Source organism: Pan paniscus, chromosome 13, assembly GCF_029289425.2.
Source record: "Pan paniscus chromosome 13, NHGRI_mPanPan1-v2.0_pri, whole genome shotgun sequence".
NCBI lineage: Eukaryota > Metazoa > Chordata > Mammalia > Primates > Hominidae > Pan > Pan paniscus.
This window is the reverse complement of record NC_073262.2, coordinates 81273078-81291780: the sequence shown is the minus strand read 5'-3', so window position 1 is coordinate 81291780 and position 18703 is coordinate 81273078. Positions and strand designations below refer to the sequence as shown.

Genomic DNA, 18703 nt, shown 5'->3' with positions numbered 1-18703 from the left:
AAATGCTGAGAGCTAGTAGTAAACTGTTTTGACATTTCACCTGACATAAAAATTTTAGCCAATGTAATAAGCACTAAAAATAAGTCCTATCTTCCTTTTATATTATTAAGGTTATTTGTAGGGATTTCCTTAGGACTTTCCTGTCACTCTCTTCTCACTGGCTCTAAGTCATTCTCTGAGGGGTACAGAACTCACATTTCAGAAAAATTTCCTTATTACTGTAGGTAATTTTTCAAAATGTATTTTTCTGTAAACAATATTTTCCCTAATAAGGTCTCATCTAAAATTAGACCCTAAAGAAAACTAAATGAATTATAAGAGTCTAGAAAACATCTATCAAAAATAAACATAATTTTTCTAATGGGTAGTAGTGTTCTGTTCAAGTAATCAACACATTCAGACCTAGAAATTAAGACTGTTTCTGGTCACTCTGAAATTTTGGGGAAAAAAGTCACCCATATAAATATACATTTCCTGATTTCATAAAGAGGCGATTACAAAATAATGTTATCATGGATATTGATAATAAACATTAAAATAGCACATAATCACATATAATGACTTTAAAAATAATAGCTACAATGTTGGGTTCTCAAACATCAATAAGATTTTTAAAATAAAATAATAATATAAAAAATGCACAGATATATTTTCACTATGTTCATTATATCAGTAAAGAAAATCTATATTATGCCTCCTCACTTTACATTAATTAGATGCATGTGCTTCCTTCTGGGTTTGAGCAATAAAAATAGTTATTAAGAAGATTGGTACCTCTAAAATAGTATTGAAGGCCAACACAATTTATCCTGGATAAAATATGTAATGTTTAACTTTAAAATTTTTACTTAAAATGTTTGACATTAGAAAAAAATGATTATTCAAAATGAAATACATATTTGCCTATTGTAGGTTTAAATTTTTGAAATAAGAGTTAAGCAGTTATCTTTATCACATAAAAAACCATTTAATGAATTGCAAATTTCTTGTTTAAAGCCCTAAATAGGAAGTTTTATAGAAATATCTAAAAATTCAGATTTCTAATAGCAAATAGTTACACGATACAAATAAATACTGTTTTAAATTAGATTTTAATTGACATTAGTAGAGAGGAAAATGGTTTAATAATCACCACGTGTTCCTTTCATTCACCATTCAAATCTATGAGGGCCATAATAGCAAAAGAGGCTGCTCTATAAAATAGCATCATCCACCATGCTCAGTATTCACTGTAGACGCAACAGGAAATTTTGAATTCCTTGCGTTCCTTAATTTGAATGAATTTAAGAACATTTTCTTATTCATGAAAAATGAGCTTCCAACACCAGCTTTGAAATTTTATAATTCTATAATTTTAAATATTTTATCCAGCGTTATTTCAAAAAGGAAATCTTAAGAAAGGCTGCTCTTTTTCTGTTCAGAAAGTGAGATATGGCCCTTCCCCAGCATCAAAGTCACAAACCGGAACTCTTGGCCACCTTCTTCCCTCAGTGGAGAAGACTGAATGATGGCACTAACACTTGCCAGTATCATTTTCATACATTTAGTGGTTGGGTAGATAACATCATAGATTTGGACAATCTACAATTGCAGTTTGGGACAAAGATGCTGTCAAGAACCCTGTAATTTGATGAAAGATTCATAAAGTCAGTATAGAGCGACATCCTCTACATGCATTTAAAATGAATACATTTGCCTGCAGTTAATGGAGTTGAATTTCATCACAAGGCTGTATAGATATTTGCAGAGGAGATAACTTGAAATGTATCATTTAAACTTAAATTCTGTGGTATTTATATGCAGCGAAAATTGTTACTTAATGCACTACAGTTAACTAGTTTTAGGAGAGACATTTTTCTTGTTGAAATTCCGTTTTTATATAAATTCACTTCAAAATTTGAAATCATATTCTTTTAAGTGCCTGGAGGTGAAAAGAAAGTTCGCAAATTACTTCCTGAACGTAAACCTGAACCAAAGGAAGAAGTTGTTCTGAAAAGCGGTATAGTATTTTTCAACCATTCTGTCAGCGTTAAGTATATTTTAAAAATGAACTTGAAAGCTTACAAAATGTTTCTGTCCTTTGGTTTTCTTTGAATTGGTTCGCTATTTATCAAAATTTGTTTGTAGTTTCATTGAAAATTAAGAAAAATGTCATTTCCAGATCTTTTTTTTTAAAAAAAAGACAGAAATTTTGTGAGCATTCACAGTATTTTGAAATTTAAAATGTTAATAGACATAACTAAGTTGATAATATTCTAAACTAACAACAGCTATGACTGCCATTTTCATAACCAAATTATGTAGTAAAGTACACTAAACCTATTAAATACCTTACATGAAACTACTTTAGCTTAAATTCAATATTCAGTTTTAAAGTGTGACACAGGATCACCACAACTAATAAATAACATTTTTAAAAAACTGAACATTTCTTTCTGACTAATAAAATATTAAAGAATGAGAAACAAGATAGTGAAATGAAGAATTAAGTTCTAACATTGTCTTCACATAGAATTACTGATTTTTAGGCTACATTTCTTCAGATATCTCTGCTTAAGTAAACTTTCTACTTATTTACATACTCATTAAATCATTAACATTTAATTATTATTATAATTTGTTGCTATTCAAATTATTCATTTTGTGTTGGAGCTGTTTCTCCCACAGACTTGTCTCAGAATAGACCCTCTATCTACATAGAAACAAAGTAACTTTGAGTGCTATTATAATTGACAACCTTTGATTTTAAAAAAACAAAACAAAAAACACTTTCGGTGTAAATGCTTACTTTCCAGAGTGCTAGGTAGCATGCTTTTTTTCATTTTCCTTGCTTTGTACATTATTTGCATTTGTCAAGCTTATTCAACATCTTCATTAGTTTGTCTTGGTTTACATATAAACCTTTTTGTCTTTAAAGTTCTAAGAAAAAGACCTGAAGAAGAAGAACCTAAAGTAGAACCTAAAAAACTAGAAAAAGTTAAAAAACCTGCAGGTAGGGATCTCAGTGACAATTTGTAAGATTATCTTTTAACAAAATGGACATTTAACAAAAGGTTTATCTTGTAAACATAAATGAAGTTAGATGTAAACATGGCTTCATATTTCATCTGTGATGTAGTCTCTGTTTTCCATTGTCTGCTTTCTGTTTAAATATTTTTATAGTAACTCCCAAATCCATTCATGTATTTCCCTGCACTTCATTCTTATCATTATTTTGCAACTTAAGTTCTTCCAGTAGAAATGACTGAAATAATCAAGTGGCTATTCATGGGAGGGTGTCAGCAAAGGTTTCATAATCTGGGGGCTTTTAAATGGGTTGGTTTTTATCATTAGCCTATTCTCAAAGGGCAAAATTATTGGGAACTATTATAGAAGTGATTTAGAAGGAGAGAGCTAAGGGGAGTGGAAGATAAGTGGATGGAATAAAAGGAAGAAAAATAAATGGAAGCAGAGTCAAGAAAATAAAATAGAAATTACTTGATAAACTATAAGGTTTTTTTAAAAACCATCCATAGAGTTTTTGAAAAATAAATTGATATTTCAGATGAGGTGCTTCCTAAATATTCAAATATTAACAGTGAAAAAATAATCTTATTATCTTAAAGTACCAGAACCACCACCTCCAAAACCTGTTGAAGAGGTTGAAGTACCTACTGTTACAAAAAGGGAAAGGAAGATTCCTGAACCAACAAAAGGTACAAATCTACTGTCATTCTTAGTTGTCTCTAAAAATGCAAATATGTATCATTTAAAATATCATTACACTGACATCAAGATTTGAACACATGACCTTAATCTGTTAATCACATATGGCTTAATTTTCTTTACCATCTCACTCTCCTATGCAATTGGCTAATGATTACTCAGTTGCTAAATAAGTTACCTGAAAAAAAAATTGTATTTATGGGCAATGAGATAAATAGCAACATTAAAACCAAGAACATTGCCTTACTATATTTTCCAAATATTTTGTTTAAAATGAAAACTAATCAAATACTTGATTTGATAATTATATGTATATAAATTCTAATATCTTCCAAGATACGTGGGCTTAATTTTAGTTTTGACTTTGTGAAAAACTTCAAAAATCCTGTAATAATCTGCCCTCTACTCTAAATTATTTCAGTGCCTGAAATCAAGCCAGCAATACCTCTCCCTGCGCCTGAACCGAAACCAAAGCCTGAAGCAGGTGAGCAAGCTTATCCTCAATGTCAACAGCATATTCTTTCTGTATTCACACACATAACATGTACTTAATAAAAGATAGTAGGTGAAAGTCAGTATGTATCAAATGATTTCTAACGTCTCAAAATGCTTAATATACTATTCTCTTAAAAACTAGTTATTTGAAGATTTCAAAATTATATCAGAAGAGGCAAATAAGCTACCAAATAAGTTTTTAGGAAGTGACAAATTGATACACTAATGCAATGGACTTCTCTCTACAGAAGTGAAAACAATCAAACCACCTCCTGTGGAACCTGAACCAACCCCCATCGCTGCCCCAGTAACAGTGCCGGTGGTTGGAAAGAAAGCAGGTATTTATCCTGTAGCTTTCTTTTTTGCTAGTTTGTTTTGGTGACTTAATAAAAGTATTCACACTTGATTAAAATTCAAGCCCTGTTTATGCTGCAACATAGGTATCATTTCAACTTCGGAGGTTTATGATAAGTTTCTACCTTTTCTTCATGTGATATCCTTTATCCACCTTGTCTCTTGCCCAGTGGGTGAATATTGTGCCTTAACTGGAATGTACGTTCCTGGGTTGCACCATTTCTTTCATATGCTTTGGAGATTAAGTAATGAATATGTTTGGGGCTGATAAAAACTAAGGAGACAGGCAGAGACCCTGTAAGGGTATACATCTAAGAATCCCATGAAGCTTCAAATTTCCCTTATACCCTATTGGAACAATTTCTCTTTTTTAAAAAAGTGTGTATATTGGGATAATGTAAAAGTTCTGGAAATGGATAGAGTTGATGGTTGTACAATATTGTGAATGTATTTCATGCAACTGAATTGAATACTTAAAAATGGCTAAAATGGTAAATTTTATGTTAGGTATATTTTACCACAATAAGAAAGAAAAAGAAAAAAGAGACTCCATATTTCAGTCTTTTAATCTGTATAAGGAATTAGATCAATAATAATTTTCTTAAATGTTCTAACTTAATGGTATAGATATCTCAAGTCCAAACTTAAAGCACCTATTAATTGTATATGAACTATTTAGTATCATTCATCATTTAAGTGATAATTTGAGATATAATTGATCAAAACTGATTTGATGTGTAATTGATAGTCATTGATAAACATACACATCCTGACTATTTGCCCTTTGGCTCACTATCTGGATGATGAGATCACTCATATCCCAAACCTCAGCATCATGAAATATATCCACATAACAAAACTGCACATGCATCCCATGAGTTTAAAATAAAAGTTGAAATTATTTTTTTAAAAAAGAAACAACAAAACCAAAAATAAAACAAAGTAAATTTAAAGCGGGGGCGGTGGTGGTGGGGCGGGGAGAAGGCATGTATTGATAATTTTCTAAGATGTGAAGAATCTAAGATATTCAATATAATGCCTTGACAATTTGTTCCTATGGAAAAATGATCATCTCCACTGATAAAGCACAAAATAAAAAATTCAGGGTGAATTTAAAAAAAAAAAGAGAGAACTATTTGTTACATTCCACAGTGAGATGTGCATAGGCCCCGGGAATAACATTTAAAAATGTCCATAATAGTTTGACAGAGAAATTTTTTAATTTAATTTTCTGAATCTAATAATAAAAATTGGCTTATATCTTTAATAAATCAATAAATAAAACTATTTGGAAAAATTATATTATTTTAGATTATTAATTCAATGATTAGTCATTTTATATTTGTTTATATATTTTTATATAAATTATTTAGAAATTTTTTTATTTAAAATTATCTCAAAATATTTGGACATTACCATGTTTAATGACATAAAAAAAATACACTATATTCTTTTGACTGTAGTTTAATTTTTAATATTTATGTTATATTTTGTTGCCGATGTTTATGATTTGGGCATATTCTTTTAAACTTGTATAATGTCAACGTAGTACTTTTATTATTCAGAAAAAGGTGATGAACTGCTCTTAACTAATTAAGTATGTATAAAAATAAAGCTATTCTCAGTTATCCTGGGGGCTGAAGCTAGAGAACTCATTCCACAGTTTATACTGTCCCTGTATTAATAATGGAATCAAACTCTAAATGTCAGAACTCTCTTGCTTCTGCCTTACTTCATTGTCTAAGGGAAATCTTCAAAGAAACTCATGCATGTGTGGTACATGGACTCTTTTTCCTTAGTCTTCCCTGGATTTGTTTGTCTGCCCAATTTAGACATAAAAAGAAAGGCTTTTGGTAACCTCTCAGCCATTTCCCTTTTCCCTACACTGATTTCTTATTGACAAAACCTTATTTCCTTGGTTCACATAATCAGGACTTACATAAACATATAAAATATTTTGCACAGCTAGGCAGGAGCAAAACTTTTCCTCACAAGGCAACAGTAAGCCTTCCAAAAATGGGAAGATAATAAGGCACTTGCTGAAAGAAGTTGTTAATCCTAAATATGTTGGCAGTTTAGCTTGAGCTCTTCAATCTCAGAATATGCCTTCCTGGAAATGTGATTATCCATAGAAGTCATATAAATGAAACCAATTTCTCTTTATGCGTTAATATTTATAATGGAGCATGACTCACCCTCCATGGTTTACTATTAAACATGAAATAAGTCCGAAAAGTGTTTAAATGCTGAGTTTTATTTTTATTTCAGAAGCCAAAGTACCTAAGGAAGAGGCTGCCAAGCCAAAAGGTCCTATCAAAGGTGAGATTCACTTTTCTAGTACTTGCATTGTAACCTTCCACTCTGAATTTCCAAAGTTCATATTCAAGGGGAAAAAAATTTCAAAATTCATAAAAATTTTTATTTTTTCTAATTGATTCTACTAAAACTAGCATGTTTTCTGACATTTCAAATAATACTTTTAGTATTATGCAAGGAGATATATATATATATATATCCAACTATATTTTAGCATAGTGAATCCCATAAGTTCTTAGCTTCATTTTTCATATGCATGGTATTTATACATGGCAGATAAAATAATTAGACATTAATCTGGCTATTTTATACTTCAGATTAAAACTTGAGAAAAGGGACATTTATTATTCATGGATTCCTTACACCATCTCATTTTCCTGCCTGAAACAAGGCAGTATAAATTCAATTGGCCTTTCAATTGCCTGGTCTTTAGTTTTCTCTTCTTGTCTTCTAATTGCTTTACGGCTGGTTTTATCCAGCAGGCAGCCAAGTATGAACTTTCTGACTCCTAAGGAGGTGCCAAATCAACTTTTTATTTTACTTTGAATTAGGTGTACCCAAAAAGACTCCTTCACCAATAGAAGCCGAAAGGAGAAAGTTAAGGCCAGGAAGTGGTGGAGAGAAACCTCCTGATGAAGCCCCGTTCACCTACCAGCTAAAGGCTGTGCCACTGAAGTTTGTGAAAGAAATCAAAGACATCATCTTGACAGAATCAGAGTTCGTTGGCTCTTCAGCAATCTTTGAATGTTTGGTCTCCCCTTCCACTGCAATTACAACCTGGATGAAAGACGGTAGCAATATCCGTGAGAGTCCCAAGCACAGGTTTATTGCAGATGGTAAAGACAGAAAGCTGCACATCATTGATGTTCAACTTTCCGATGCTGGTGAATACACCTGTGTTTTACGTTTGGGAAACAAAGAAAAGACCTCCACGGCTAAACTTGTTGTAGAAGGTAATTTCTAGTCTTCTGAACATAATCTATATTAAACTTTAATGTAACAAACCTTAGTAGTAACTTGCATTGTAGTTTTACAAAACCTCTTATTTCCAAGTTTTATTTCATTGAAAATATTGTATTTATTGAAATATATACTGAAATTCTCCATAGAACTTCCTGTGCGTTTTGTAAAAACACTGGAAGAGGAAGTCACAGTGGTCAAAGGACAGCCATTGTACTTAAGCTGCGAGTTAAACAAAGAGCGTGACGTGGTCTGGAGGAAGGATGGCAAGATTGTGGTGGAGAAACCTGGCCGAATTGTGCCAGGCGTCATTGGCTTGATGCGGGCCCTGACCATCAACGATGCGGATGACACAGATGCTGGAACATACACAGTTACTGTGGAAAACGCCAACAACCTGGAGTGTTCATCTTGCGTAAAAGTAGTAGGTTAGTACTTTCCTGGGAGATTTCGTTCTGCTTATTATTACACTAAGAAAATGGAAGAAAGGACCTCGTTTCCCAGTATTACAATATCAGAAATCTTGTACCTAAGAGGGGAATAACAATATATCCTATAGTGGATTAATTATGCCCAATATTGTGAAATTTTTCCTATTCCTGAAATTTACTAAGGAAGCTATGTATATTACTTGTTCAGACCCTAATCATTTTTTCTGATCTTATTTTCATATAGAAGTCATTAGAGATTGGCTGGTGAAACCTATACGAGACCAGCATGTGAAACCCAAGGGGACAGCTATTTTTGCCTGTGATATAGCAAAAGATACTCCAAACATTAAGTGGTTCAAAGGATATGATGAAATCCCTGCGGAACCAAATGATAAGACTGAAATACTGAGAGATGGAAATCATCTATACCTCAAAATTAAGAATGCTATGCCAGAAGATATTGCTGAGTATGCAGTGGAAATTGAAGGAAAAAGATACCCTGCAAAGCTGACACTTGGAGGTATAAAATCTTACCTTTTATTCAAATTATAAGTTTTGCGTATGTGTAAAGCCAAATAACACACCAAAACACATAAAAGCGCAAAGCATCGTTGGGTTGTCTAAAGCATTATGTTACTTCATCCCTGACCAATACAGAGCGTGAAGTTGAACTGCTTAAACCAATAGAGGACGTTACCATTTATGAGAAAGAAAGTGCAAGCTTTGATGCAGAAATCTCAGAGGCAGACATTCCTGGACAATGGAAACTGAAAGGAGAACTTCTAAGGCCCTCACCTGTGAGTAATTTCACATTTTAAATTGTTAGTCATATAAAATAACCACATCCGATATTCAGGATCTATATCCTAGATTCGGGTTGCTTTAATAATAATGGAGTTAATGGAGTCTTCTAAAGTCTCCAAGAAGGAAAGAAATTTTACGTATCATTTGGGGACAACTTGAACAATTTGTGTAAAATGTTATGACAGGGAATTCTCTGCTTACTTTTATTAGTAGTAATTTTTAAAACTCTATAGAAATTTGTATCTGAAACACTTCTCCTATAGGGAATTTATCTCTTTCAAATGGTTACTAAAACTATTGTTTTTCAGACTTGTGAAATCAAAGCAGAAGGTGGAAAACGCTTCTTAACTTTGCACAAAGTCAAACTGGACCAAGCTGGTGAAGTCCTCTACCAGGCCCTTAATGCAATTACAACTGCCATTTTGACAGTAAAAGGTATGGGGCTTTTAGAATTTGGGGAGGGGGCTCAACTTTATTTCACATCCCTGTGCATTCTGAAAGGCCTCATTCTTAATGTCTGATTTTCAGAAATCGAACTTGACTTTGCTGTGCCCCTGAAGGATGTCACTGTTCCAGAAAGGCGACAGGCTCGATTCGAATGTGTCCTCACCCGAGAGGCAAATGTTATATGGTCCAAAGGACCTGATATAATCAAGTCATCTGACAAATTTGATATCATCGCTGATGGAAAGAAACATATTCTTGTTATTAATGATTCTCAATTTGATGATGAAGGGGTCTATACTGCTGAGGTGGAGGGCAAGAAGACTTCAGCTCAGTTGTTTGTCACAGGTAAGCGAGCTAATGAGATCTGTGACATCCCATAAAGGCATGCAAATATATGACTTTAAAGATAGGACGCCAAGTTCTAAAAGCTGTGATAATGCATCACTAATTAACTTTCACAGTGTTACCAAAACAACCCCCCTTAATTTTTTTTTAGTGGAGCTCTATTTGGAAAGATGAATAAATAAGTGCCATGTGAAATGGGTCCCTTTTACTCAGGCAGATTAGAATGGAATCTTTCTGAAGGTGAATTGTGTTTCTGAGGCATTATCTATGCTTGCATTTCAGGTATAAGACTGAAATTCATGTCACCTCTTGAAGATCAAACAGTAAAAGAAGGTGAAACAGCAACTTTTGTTTGTGAACTTTCTCATGAAAAAATGCATGTAGTCTGGTTCAAAAATGATGCCAAACTCCATACAAGCAGAACAGTACTCATCTCTTCTGAGGGCAAGACCCACAAATTGGAAATGAAAGAAGTGACATTGGATGATATATCTCAGATAAAAGCTCAAGTCAAGGAGCTGAGCTCCACAGCACAGCTGAAGGTCTTAGGTAAATGTAACCAAGTATAACCAGATAGCCAGTTTCTGAATCATGGGAGTGGGGAGTAATAAAATATTTTGCAACCTTTTACTCTTTAATAAACTTTAATTTTCACATTCTTCTAATTTTATGCTAAATGTCTTTTACAGAGGCCGATCCCTACTTCACTGTGAAATTACATGACAAAACTGCAGTGGAGAAGGATGAGATTACTTTGAAGTGTGAAGTGAGCAAAGATGTACCAGTGAAATGGTTCAAAGATGGTGAAGAGATTGTCCCTTCACCCAAATATTCTATCAAGGCAGATGGCCTGCGCCGCATCTTAAAAATCAAAAAGGCGGACCTTAAAGATAAAGGCGAATATGTGTGTGACTGTGGCACAGACAAGACCAAGGCAAATGTTACTGTTGAGGGTGAGTTGCTCAACAATGTAAAATTTACCCTATCTGAATCTGCAGTTTATTAGTTCAGTCATGCTAACAAAACTGTATCATTTCAGCTCGACTAATAAAAGTGGAAAAGCCTCTGTACGGAGTAGAGGTGTTTGTTGGTGAAACAGCCCGCTTTGAAATTGAACTTTCTGAACCTGATGTTCACGGCCAGTGGAAGCTGAAAGGACAGCCTTTGACAGCTTCCCCTGTAAGTCAAGATTAGCTAATTATATAGGAGAGGGGTTGCTTGGTTGTGTAGGGTGAAAAAAGGCATAAAATATCTTGATGATTTGTAGGAATAACTATATAAATGATGTTCTTTCTTTCCTTCTAACCCTCACTCCAAACAGGACTGTGAAATCATTGAGGATGGAAAGAAGCATATTCTGATCCTTCATAACTGTCAGCTGGGTATGACAGGAGAGGTTTCCTTCCAGGCTGCTAATGCCAAATCTGCAGCCAATCTGAAAGTGAAAGGTATGCTCTACTTGTCAGCCACGTTTTTGTATTTTCTCTGCAAGACTTCCTGATACACCCCTGCATTGATCAAGGGTCATCAATGGAAACGTATTCTGACTTCATCCACTGTCCACTTCTTTCAGAATTGCCTCTTATCTTCATCACACCTCTCAGTGATGTTAAAGTCTTCGAGAAAGATGAGGCTAAGTTTGAGTGTGAAGTATCCAGGGAGCCCAAAACATTCCGTTGGCTAAAAGGAACCCAGGAAATCACAGGTGATGACAGATTTGAGCTTATAAAGGATGGCACTAAGCATTCAATGGTGATCAAGTCAGCTGCTTTTGAAGATGAAGCAAAATACATGTTTGAGGCTGAAGATAAGCACACAAGTGGCAAACTGATCATTGAAGGTAAATAGTTTTATCAAATAGTCCACCCCAAAATCATTTTTTTTGCCTTTAGTTTTATATTTCTTCTTTAAAGTGCTTCAATTAATAAGTTCTTTCTTTTTTTTCTTGATAGGAATCCGGCTCAAATTCCTCACCCCTCTCAAAGATGTAACTGCCAAAGAGAAGGAAAGTGCTGTATTTACTGTGGAGTTATCTCATGATAACATCCGAGTTAAATGGTTCAAGAATGACCAGCGCCTACACACCACCAGGTCGGTCTCAATGCAAGATGAAGGGAAAACTCATTCGATCACATTCAAAGACCTGTCTATTGATGACACCTCCCAAATTAGAGTAGAAGCTATGGGGATGAGTTCAGAAGCTAAACTCACTGTGCTTGGTAAGTGCTTTTTAAATTTTAATTTTACTGCATTAAATTCAACAGAAATTTGTGGAGTATCTATTCTATAAAATAGTCTTCTAAGTGTTATATTGCATGAAAGCAGCCCAACTCCTTAAGAAGCTATCACATATGTAATCAGGCTTATTTCTAAAACACTTTACCTTCATTACTATAAATTAATGAAGATTCTAGCTTACACCCACAAAATAGCCAATTAAAAGCCAACTTAAAATTCTTCATTAATTATTGAGCCCTGTCATGTTTAAAATAGGAGTATATAAATACTTTCTATCTCTTCATTTTATCAAAATTATTTCAGAGGAATGTTTTTCAAGTTTCCCATAAGAGAAGATATTACATAATTTACATTAATAAACCTCATTGTTTTTCTTGGCCACCTAATATCAACAAGATTAAACATGAAGGCTAACATATATAGACATGATTAAAGGCAAACTATTAATTGATTAAGAAAAACTAACAATGTGAACCTGAAAGCTTAAAAGTAAACTAGACATAATAGAGTTGCTAAGAAATTAGAAATTTACCCAAATAATGGAGGAACACAAAATTGTATTTGAAGCTAAGTTTCAGTCTTTTTAGCTACTGTTAATAAAATGTTTCAAAATTCAATATGAATGGATTAGATCTTGATAAATCCCACACACTGATTCCCTTCCTAATATTTAGAGAACTTTTGAACATAAACAGGTTAAATGATTGAACACTTGACACAATTTTAAAAGATACTCAGAACTCTGTGAGTTGTGTCTTAAACTTTCCAAGAGATTGTCATTTCCCTAAGGTGATTAATAAAAGTTTTTAACTTATACTTTACTTGCAGAGGGAGACCCATATTTTACAGGAAAACTTCAAGATTATACTGGTGTAGAGAAAGATGAAGTTATTCTACAGTGTGAAATTAGCAAAGCAGATGCACCAGTGAAATGGTTTAAGGATGGGAAGGAAATAAAGCCATCCAAAAATGCTGTTATTAAGGCAGATGGCAAGAAACGCATGCTAATCCTAAAGAAAGCCTTGAAATCAGATATTGGACAGTACACCTGTGACTGTGGGACAGATAAGACCTCAGGAAAACTTGACATTGAGGGTAAGGAAATTTCCATGAGTTTCACTCTTGAAGCATTGGGGTTATTTGTGCCAGAGGCTAATGACCCATGCTGGCCCTTCACTTTTCTAGATCGGGAAATTAAACTGGTGCGACCCCTGCACAGTGTGGAGGTGATGGAGACTGAGACAGCACGCTTTGAAACCGAAATCTCTGAAGATGATATCCACGCCAACTGGAAACTCAAGGGAGAGGCCCTACTCCAAACACCTGTAAGGCTATTTCTGAACTTGTCAACACCTAAAGGAGCTGTGTGAATTAGAAAAGAACAGGTGAAAGTCAGAGTGGATGCAGGACATTTAAAACATGATAGCAGTTTCTCTATCAGACCCTAAGCCAAAGAGAGATGTCAGGGTCTATGAATGGGCTCAGACTGGCACACTTGCATTACTTTTGATCCAGCAGAGTGGGTATAAGGTTGTAGATACTCTGTGATGCTGCTAGTTGGCTCAGAATTATACAGCTAAAATAAATGTGGCTTTCCTCTTAGTACTTGTAAGCTTTACTTCCTAAAAAAGAGCTCAAAGTTATATAAAGTTTCATCACCATTTATTTGTTGCATTCCTTTAATTAAGATATTCTATCCTTAGAACAAAATTTCAAAGAAAATTATTTTCTATGAAAGTTTTTCTGTTTTGTTGGTACAGGATTGTGAAATTAAGGAAGAAGGCAAAATACACTCCCTTGTTTTGCACAACTGTCGCCTGGACCAGACGGGTGGGGTGGATTTCCAAGCTGCCAATGTTAAATCTAGTGCCCACCTCCGAGTTAAGCGTAAGTATTGTATATTTTTCAGGGAAATTAAATAAACACTTATTCAGAAAATGAATGTGAGTGAAATTAATTGGACTTATTTTATTAGTTAGAAAATATTATTAACACACAAAAACTGGCTCTCTTGTATTTGCCACTTTGACATTCCAATACAGAAGTGGTTCAAATCGTAAAGTTTTGGAAATTTTGTTGACCTTGCCATTTGAACAAAAGAAAATTTAGCAAATCAGATTTTCCTGCTCTGTGGTCCTCTCATTGAAAGTAGATACATATACAATGAGAATCTAACTCAGAACCCTCAAAGACCACTTCCCTCAAGTGGCTGTGCAACTAGAGCACCAGAAAGACAAGCTTTGCTGTGTGGGCATTTTAGATTCAAGAAAGAAGGTGGGGAGCATTAGGCTAATGTTTCTGGAAGGTGCAAAGTGTTTGATGGATAGGGACAGCCTCTGATTGAGGGCCCCTTGTCCTCTCCCAATCAGAGTCTTAGTTATTTTGGAAGTCACATACCTTATGTAGCAAGAAGAACTTGACGCCTGGCAGAGAGACAGATGCAGCACAGATTTCTCGCTGACCTTGTACGTCAGAACGAAAGGGCCCCTACATATACTCGCTCTCTGGCTACCAGCTCTCCCCTTCTCAGCGCCGTGGGGCCACGTTCACATGGGAGTTAAAATAGTGGCCAGTCCTGTGGCTTCTTGAAGAAAGCAACCATGAAGATTCATATCTAAGTCTCTATTTATTCTTTTGGGATTACAAAATGAGTAACGCAAAGCTGTTTCTTCCCTCTCGAAAAGCACGAGTAATTGGTCTTCTGAGGCCTTTAAAGGATGTCACCGTGACTGCAGGGGAAACAGCCACCTTCGACTGCGAGCTCTCCTACGAAGATATCCCAGTGGAATGGTATCTCAAAGGGAAGAAACTAGAGCCCAGCGATAAGGTAAAAAGCAGGCATGCCTTGTCTTTCCCGTTCTTTTTCTGGAGTTCTTCCACCTTCACTTGTATGTTCCTTATTCTTTGCTCTTTCTAATGTCTCTTCCTCTGTCTTTGCCTTTCTCTTTCCGCCTTTAGCCTGATTTCTGCTGAAACTGTAAAGCCAATTTTTTGCATTTTTTCTTAGGTTTAACCTGATGATTTTTTTATTGAAATCGAAATAAATTTAAAGTATGATCATGTTTTAGTTTTTTGAAGAAAAGACAAGACTCATTGACTATGAATGATAGTTTGACTAACCAGAAGACAGGAAGGATCAAAAAGGCTTTCTGATTGCACGCTCTGCAACCATGGTGCACATTAAGTTTTAAGACTAACGCTCTCCATCCTATTTAGTGTTCTGCATATAAGGGGATTAAGAGGAGAAGACTGAAATTCCATTTCGGGCAGTTGATCAAGTAGTTGAGATAACTTCTGGGCAGATTTGCTCTTCAAGCATTTCTCCAAAGCTATTTTTAACCTTCAAGTGCTCTGGGCTGTGCGATATCTGGAATGCAAGTGGACTATTTAAAGTGCAACTGATGGTACTGACAAGAAAGAAGGGCTCTGTGGTTATCCACATATGTGGATGAAATATTTTTTTTAAGCTTTGGTAAATAACTAGCTCCTGCTGTTAGCTTTTACTAACATTCTTTATGCCCAAGATTTTACCCATAAGTAAAAACTAAGGGATTATTCAGATAGGCCCACAATACAATTTGCCTAAATTGATCTGTATGTTTTGTCCCCAGAAACAACATATGTCTTTAAATTATCTTGACAATCCATCATTAATTTTGAATTCTTAAAATAAAATATATGGAATATGTCCAGCCTGGGTTGGAAATAAAGCACAGGACAGTACATTGTTCTGTGACATATTCCCCCAATATTTCAGAAATACTATTAAATGTGCTATAAAGATCTCAACAAAAATCAAACTTTGAAGACTTAAAGGAATATAATTAAAAAGTGATTCAGTTTAACAAAAAGCCACAGCATTGACTGAAGTATTTGAAAGCAATGCCTTCAAGTAACTGCTTTGAAACAAACAAACAAACAACAACAACAACAAAAAAACTAGTATTCCACTAGAGTGATTACAGGGTAATTCACCAGCAGTCATCTGATAGGTAACGCCTGCCTGTTATACAGATAATAAGATCTTCTTGGTCTCCTTTTCCAGTGACCAGAAAAAGCAGCAGTACATTCCATTTGTAGCATGAGAATTAAGTTACATATCACAAAACCTTCCTTACAATGAGGTCTTCTAAACATTGAACTGAGGGAGGCACCTCTACCTTCAAGCTTATTGTTTGAAAAAATATATTTTGCCTATCATGCATGATTTAATTAACTTCATGTCTAAAGGCAGAGAATTGGTTGCTTTTTCAAGATTCTTTCTAGATCTGCAAATTCATGATTTATATATAGGAACACTGCTTAAAGACAAATGATATTATTTTTTCATTACCAAATATCTTTTTGTCATAATAAGAGCTTCTTATTAAAAGATCAGTCTCAGTTCTAATACAAAAACTGCACTATTTTAATTCAAATGTAGACTCCTAAAAATCTTATTCACATTTTATTTTTAAAAAATTCTCATTGTAACTAAAATTTTTTCTAGGGTTAGAAAGGATCAGTTTACTATAATTCTATAGGGCCCCTTTACATCTCTTTTGGCATAGGAATTTTAATCCTTTACTCTAGGCACCCGAAATACCTTAGCCTTTTGTGAACTTGCTCTTGCATTACTTAAATGTCTCTTTTCAAAAAGAACTTAAATATAAACTTTGAAGTAATAAAATCATTTTATTACATGTGGCAGATTTTGTTTAAATTAAGTCTGTCAGAACAAACTTGCTCTTGTCAATGTAATTCCGAACTTTAATACTCATTTTTTGTAAAAATTTTCACCTTCAAAACTACAATAACCAAACAAGCAAAAACAAGCTATAGGAATAGGAAATATGAAGAGAAACTTGTAGACATGAGTTGTTTGCATTTTTTCTTTGTTGTTGTAGTTGTTTTTGGCTGTCAGTTTAAGAAAGGACTGCCAAGTTCCAAATGGCATTTGATAATTTTAAAGTTAAATTTTAAATTTGATAAAATTAAAGTTTAAATACAAAACTTTAATAGTTTTGTCATGGTCATAAGCCTACTGTATTATATTAATATGCTTCCACTATAAATAAATTTTTTAAAAATCTCTAACATTATTCTTACAATCTACTGCAAAATCTTCAACATTCATTTCATTGGTTTATTTTTATAAGGTACCTACCAGTTTTCCTTTTTTTTCTTTTAACATAGTGGAGGTAGATTGTATACAAGCTGTTTATTGAGACATACTGCATTCTGAGCAGTGTCCTAGAGTAGCTACAGAGGAACTCAGATGATAAAGCAACATAATATTAATAGATAAAATATATCTGTGGGTGGGTTAGAAACTGAGACACCTTTTCAAATAGCCAAAAGTTGCATGCCAAAATTTATACTGAAATGTTATTAAAAAACAAATTTTCCCCATTTCAGCACCATGCCCTTGGATAAGTAGCTCTGTTCCAAGGGCATATTTAACTACCCCCTCCTAGCTGTTATTTTTCCTTATTATGTTTTTTGGCCACTCTCAATTATTAAGATAATTATGTGACTAACCATGCCCAGTTCTTAATTAAAGAAAACACTATTAGATGAAACCTTATTTCTGATTCTTTTCTTTACACTAGCATAATAAATAGTTCCACTGGTGAAAACCTTTACATTATTTTTAACTCTAAGTAAACTCTTAAGCAGTGCAAAATCAGTCTGGATGACAGGGCACAGCTTCTTAGGAATTTTATATCATAGAACTGGAAGAACCCCCAAGTCTCTTATCTTTGCTGTCAGAATGACCCTATCTGTCGCAGCATTGACATCTGATTTTCCCATTCCTGATGCTTAGACACATGAAAAAGGAAGAAGAGTCCAACCTTCATTTGCAGTTTTGAACAAAATTAATAGGTTGTACAAATTATTTAATCACAGGTTTAATTGGTTTGCAAAATAAGTTTAATTGCTAAAATAAATGGGAAGAAGAGTTATAGCTTGTTGTTGCATGGCAAACACCTTACATACAGAACATAAGGTTTACTTTTAGCTTGCCATAGCTGATATTTTCTTTCATCCTTTCATGAATTCGCTTTTCTAAGTTCTTCCTTTATATATATATAAGCCCAGGGGCAGAATGGGGGCACACATATATATACACATATACGTATATACTATATGTGCTATATATCTACGCATATGCAAAAAAGACCACAAATGTAAACAGAAACTGGCCTGGGCAATTTCAATGTGAAAGGCCACCTAGTAATTATATAAAGGTAACTATGAAACACTAAAATTTTCTTGAAAGATCCCAAACTGCATAGTATTCCATGGTGTATATGTGCCACATTTTCTTAATCCGGTCTATCATTGTTGGACATTTGGGTTGGTTCCAAGTCTTTGCTATTGTGAATAATGCCGCAATAAATGTACGTGTGCATGTGTCTTTATAGCAGCATGATTTATAGTCCTTATATCCAATGCTAGATGATGACTTAGTGGGTGCAGCGCACCAGCATGGCACATGTATACATATGTAACTAACCTGCACATTGTGCACATGTACCCTAAAACTTAAAGTATAATAATAATAAATAAATTTTTAAAAAAAGATCCCAAACTATTGGTTGAAATGATTTTTGAATGCATACGTG

At 34.1% G+C, this 18703-nt stretch overlaps 1 protein-coding gene across 1 annotated transcript in view; it reads left to right on the top strand.

Moving 5' to 3' along the window:
- TTN (titin) overlaps positions 1-18703 on the top strand; it is a 280746-nt gene that overhangs the window by 161135 nt on the left and 100908 nt on the right. Inside the window, exons 213-234 of the mRNA XM_063595464.1 lie at positions 1919-1999; positions 2918-2992; positions 3612-3695; positions 4127-4189; positions 4449-4538; positions 6823-6873; positions 7422-7823; positions 7980-8258; positions 8506-8781; positions 8919-9058; positions 9374-9500; positions 9594-9857; positions 10140-10406; positions 10547-10810; positions 10897-11036; positions 11179-11305; positions 11431-11697; positions 11810-12076; positions 12924-13190; positions 13281-13420; positions 13856-13982; positions 14780-14922. Coding sequence (XP_063451534.1) covers positions 1919-1999; positions 2918-2992; positions 3612-3695; positions 4127-4189; positions 4449-4538; positions 6823-6873; positions 7422-7823; positions 7980-8258; positions 8506-8781; positions 8919-9058; positions 9374-9500; positions 9594-9857; positions 10140-10406; positions 10547-10810; positions 10897-11036; positions 11179-11305; positions 11431-11697; positions 11810-12076; positions 12924-13190; positions 13281-13420; positions 13856-13982; positions 14780-14922 — 3941 coding nt within the window. The remainder of the gene's footprint in view (positions 1-1918; positions 2000-2917; positions 2993-3611; positions 3696-4126; positions 4190-4448; positions 4539-6822; positions 6874-7421; positions 7824-7979; positions 8259-8505; positions 8782-8918; positions 9059-9373; positions 9501-9593; positions 9858-10139; positions 10407-10546; positions 10811-10896; positions 11037-11178; positions 11306-11430; positions 11698-11809; positions 12077-12923; positions 13191-13280; positions 13421-13855; positions 13983-14779; positions 14923-18703) is intronic.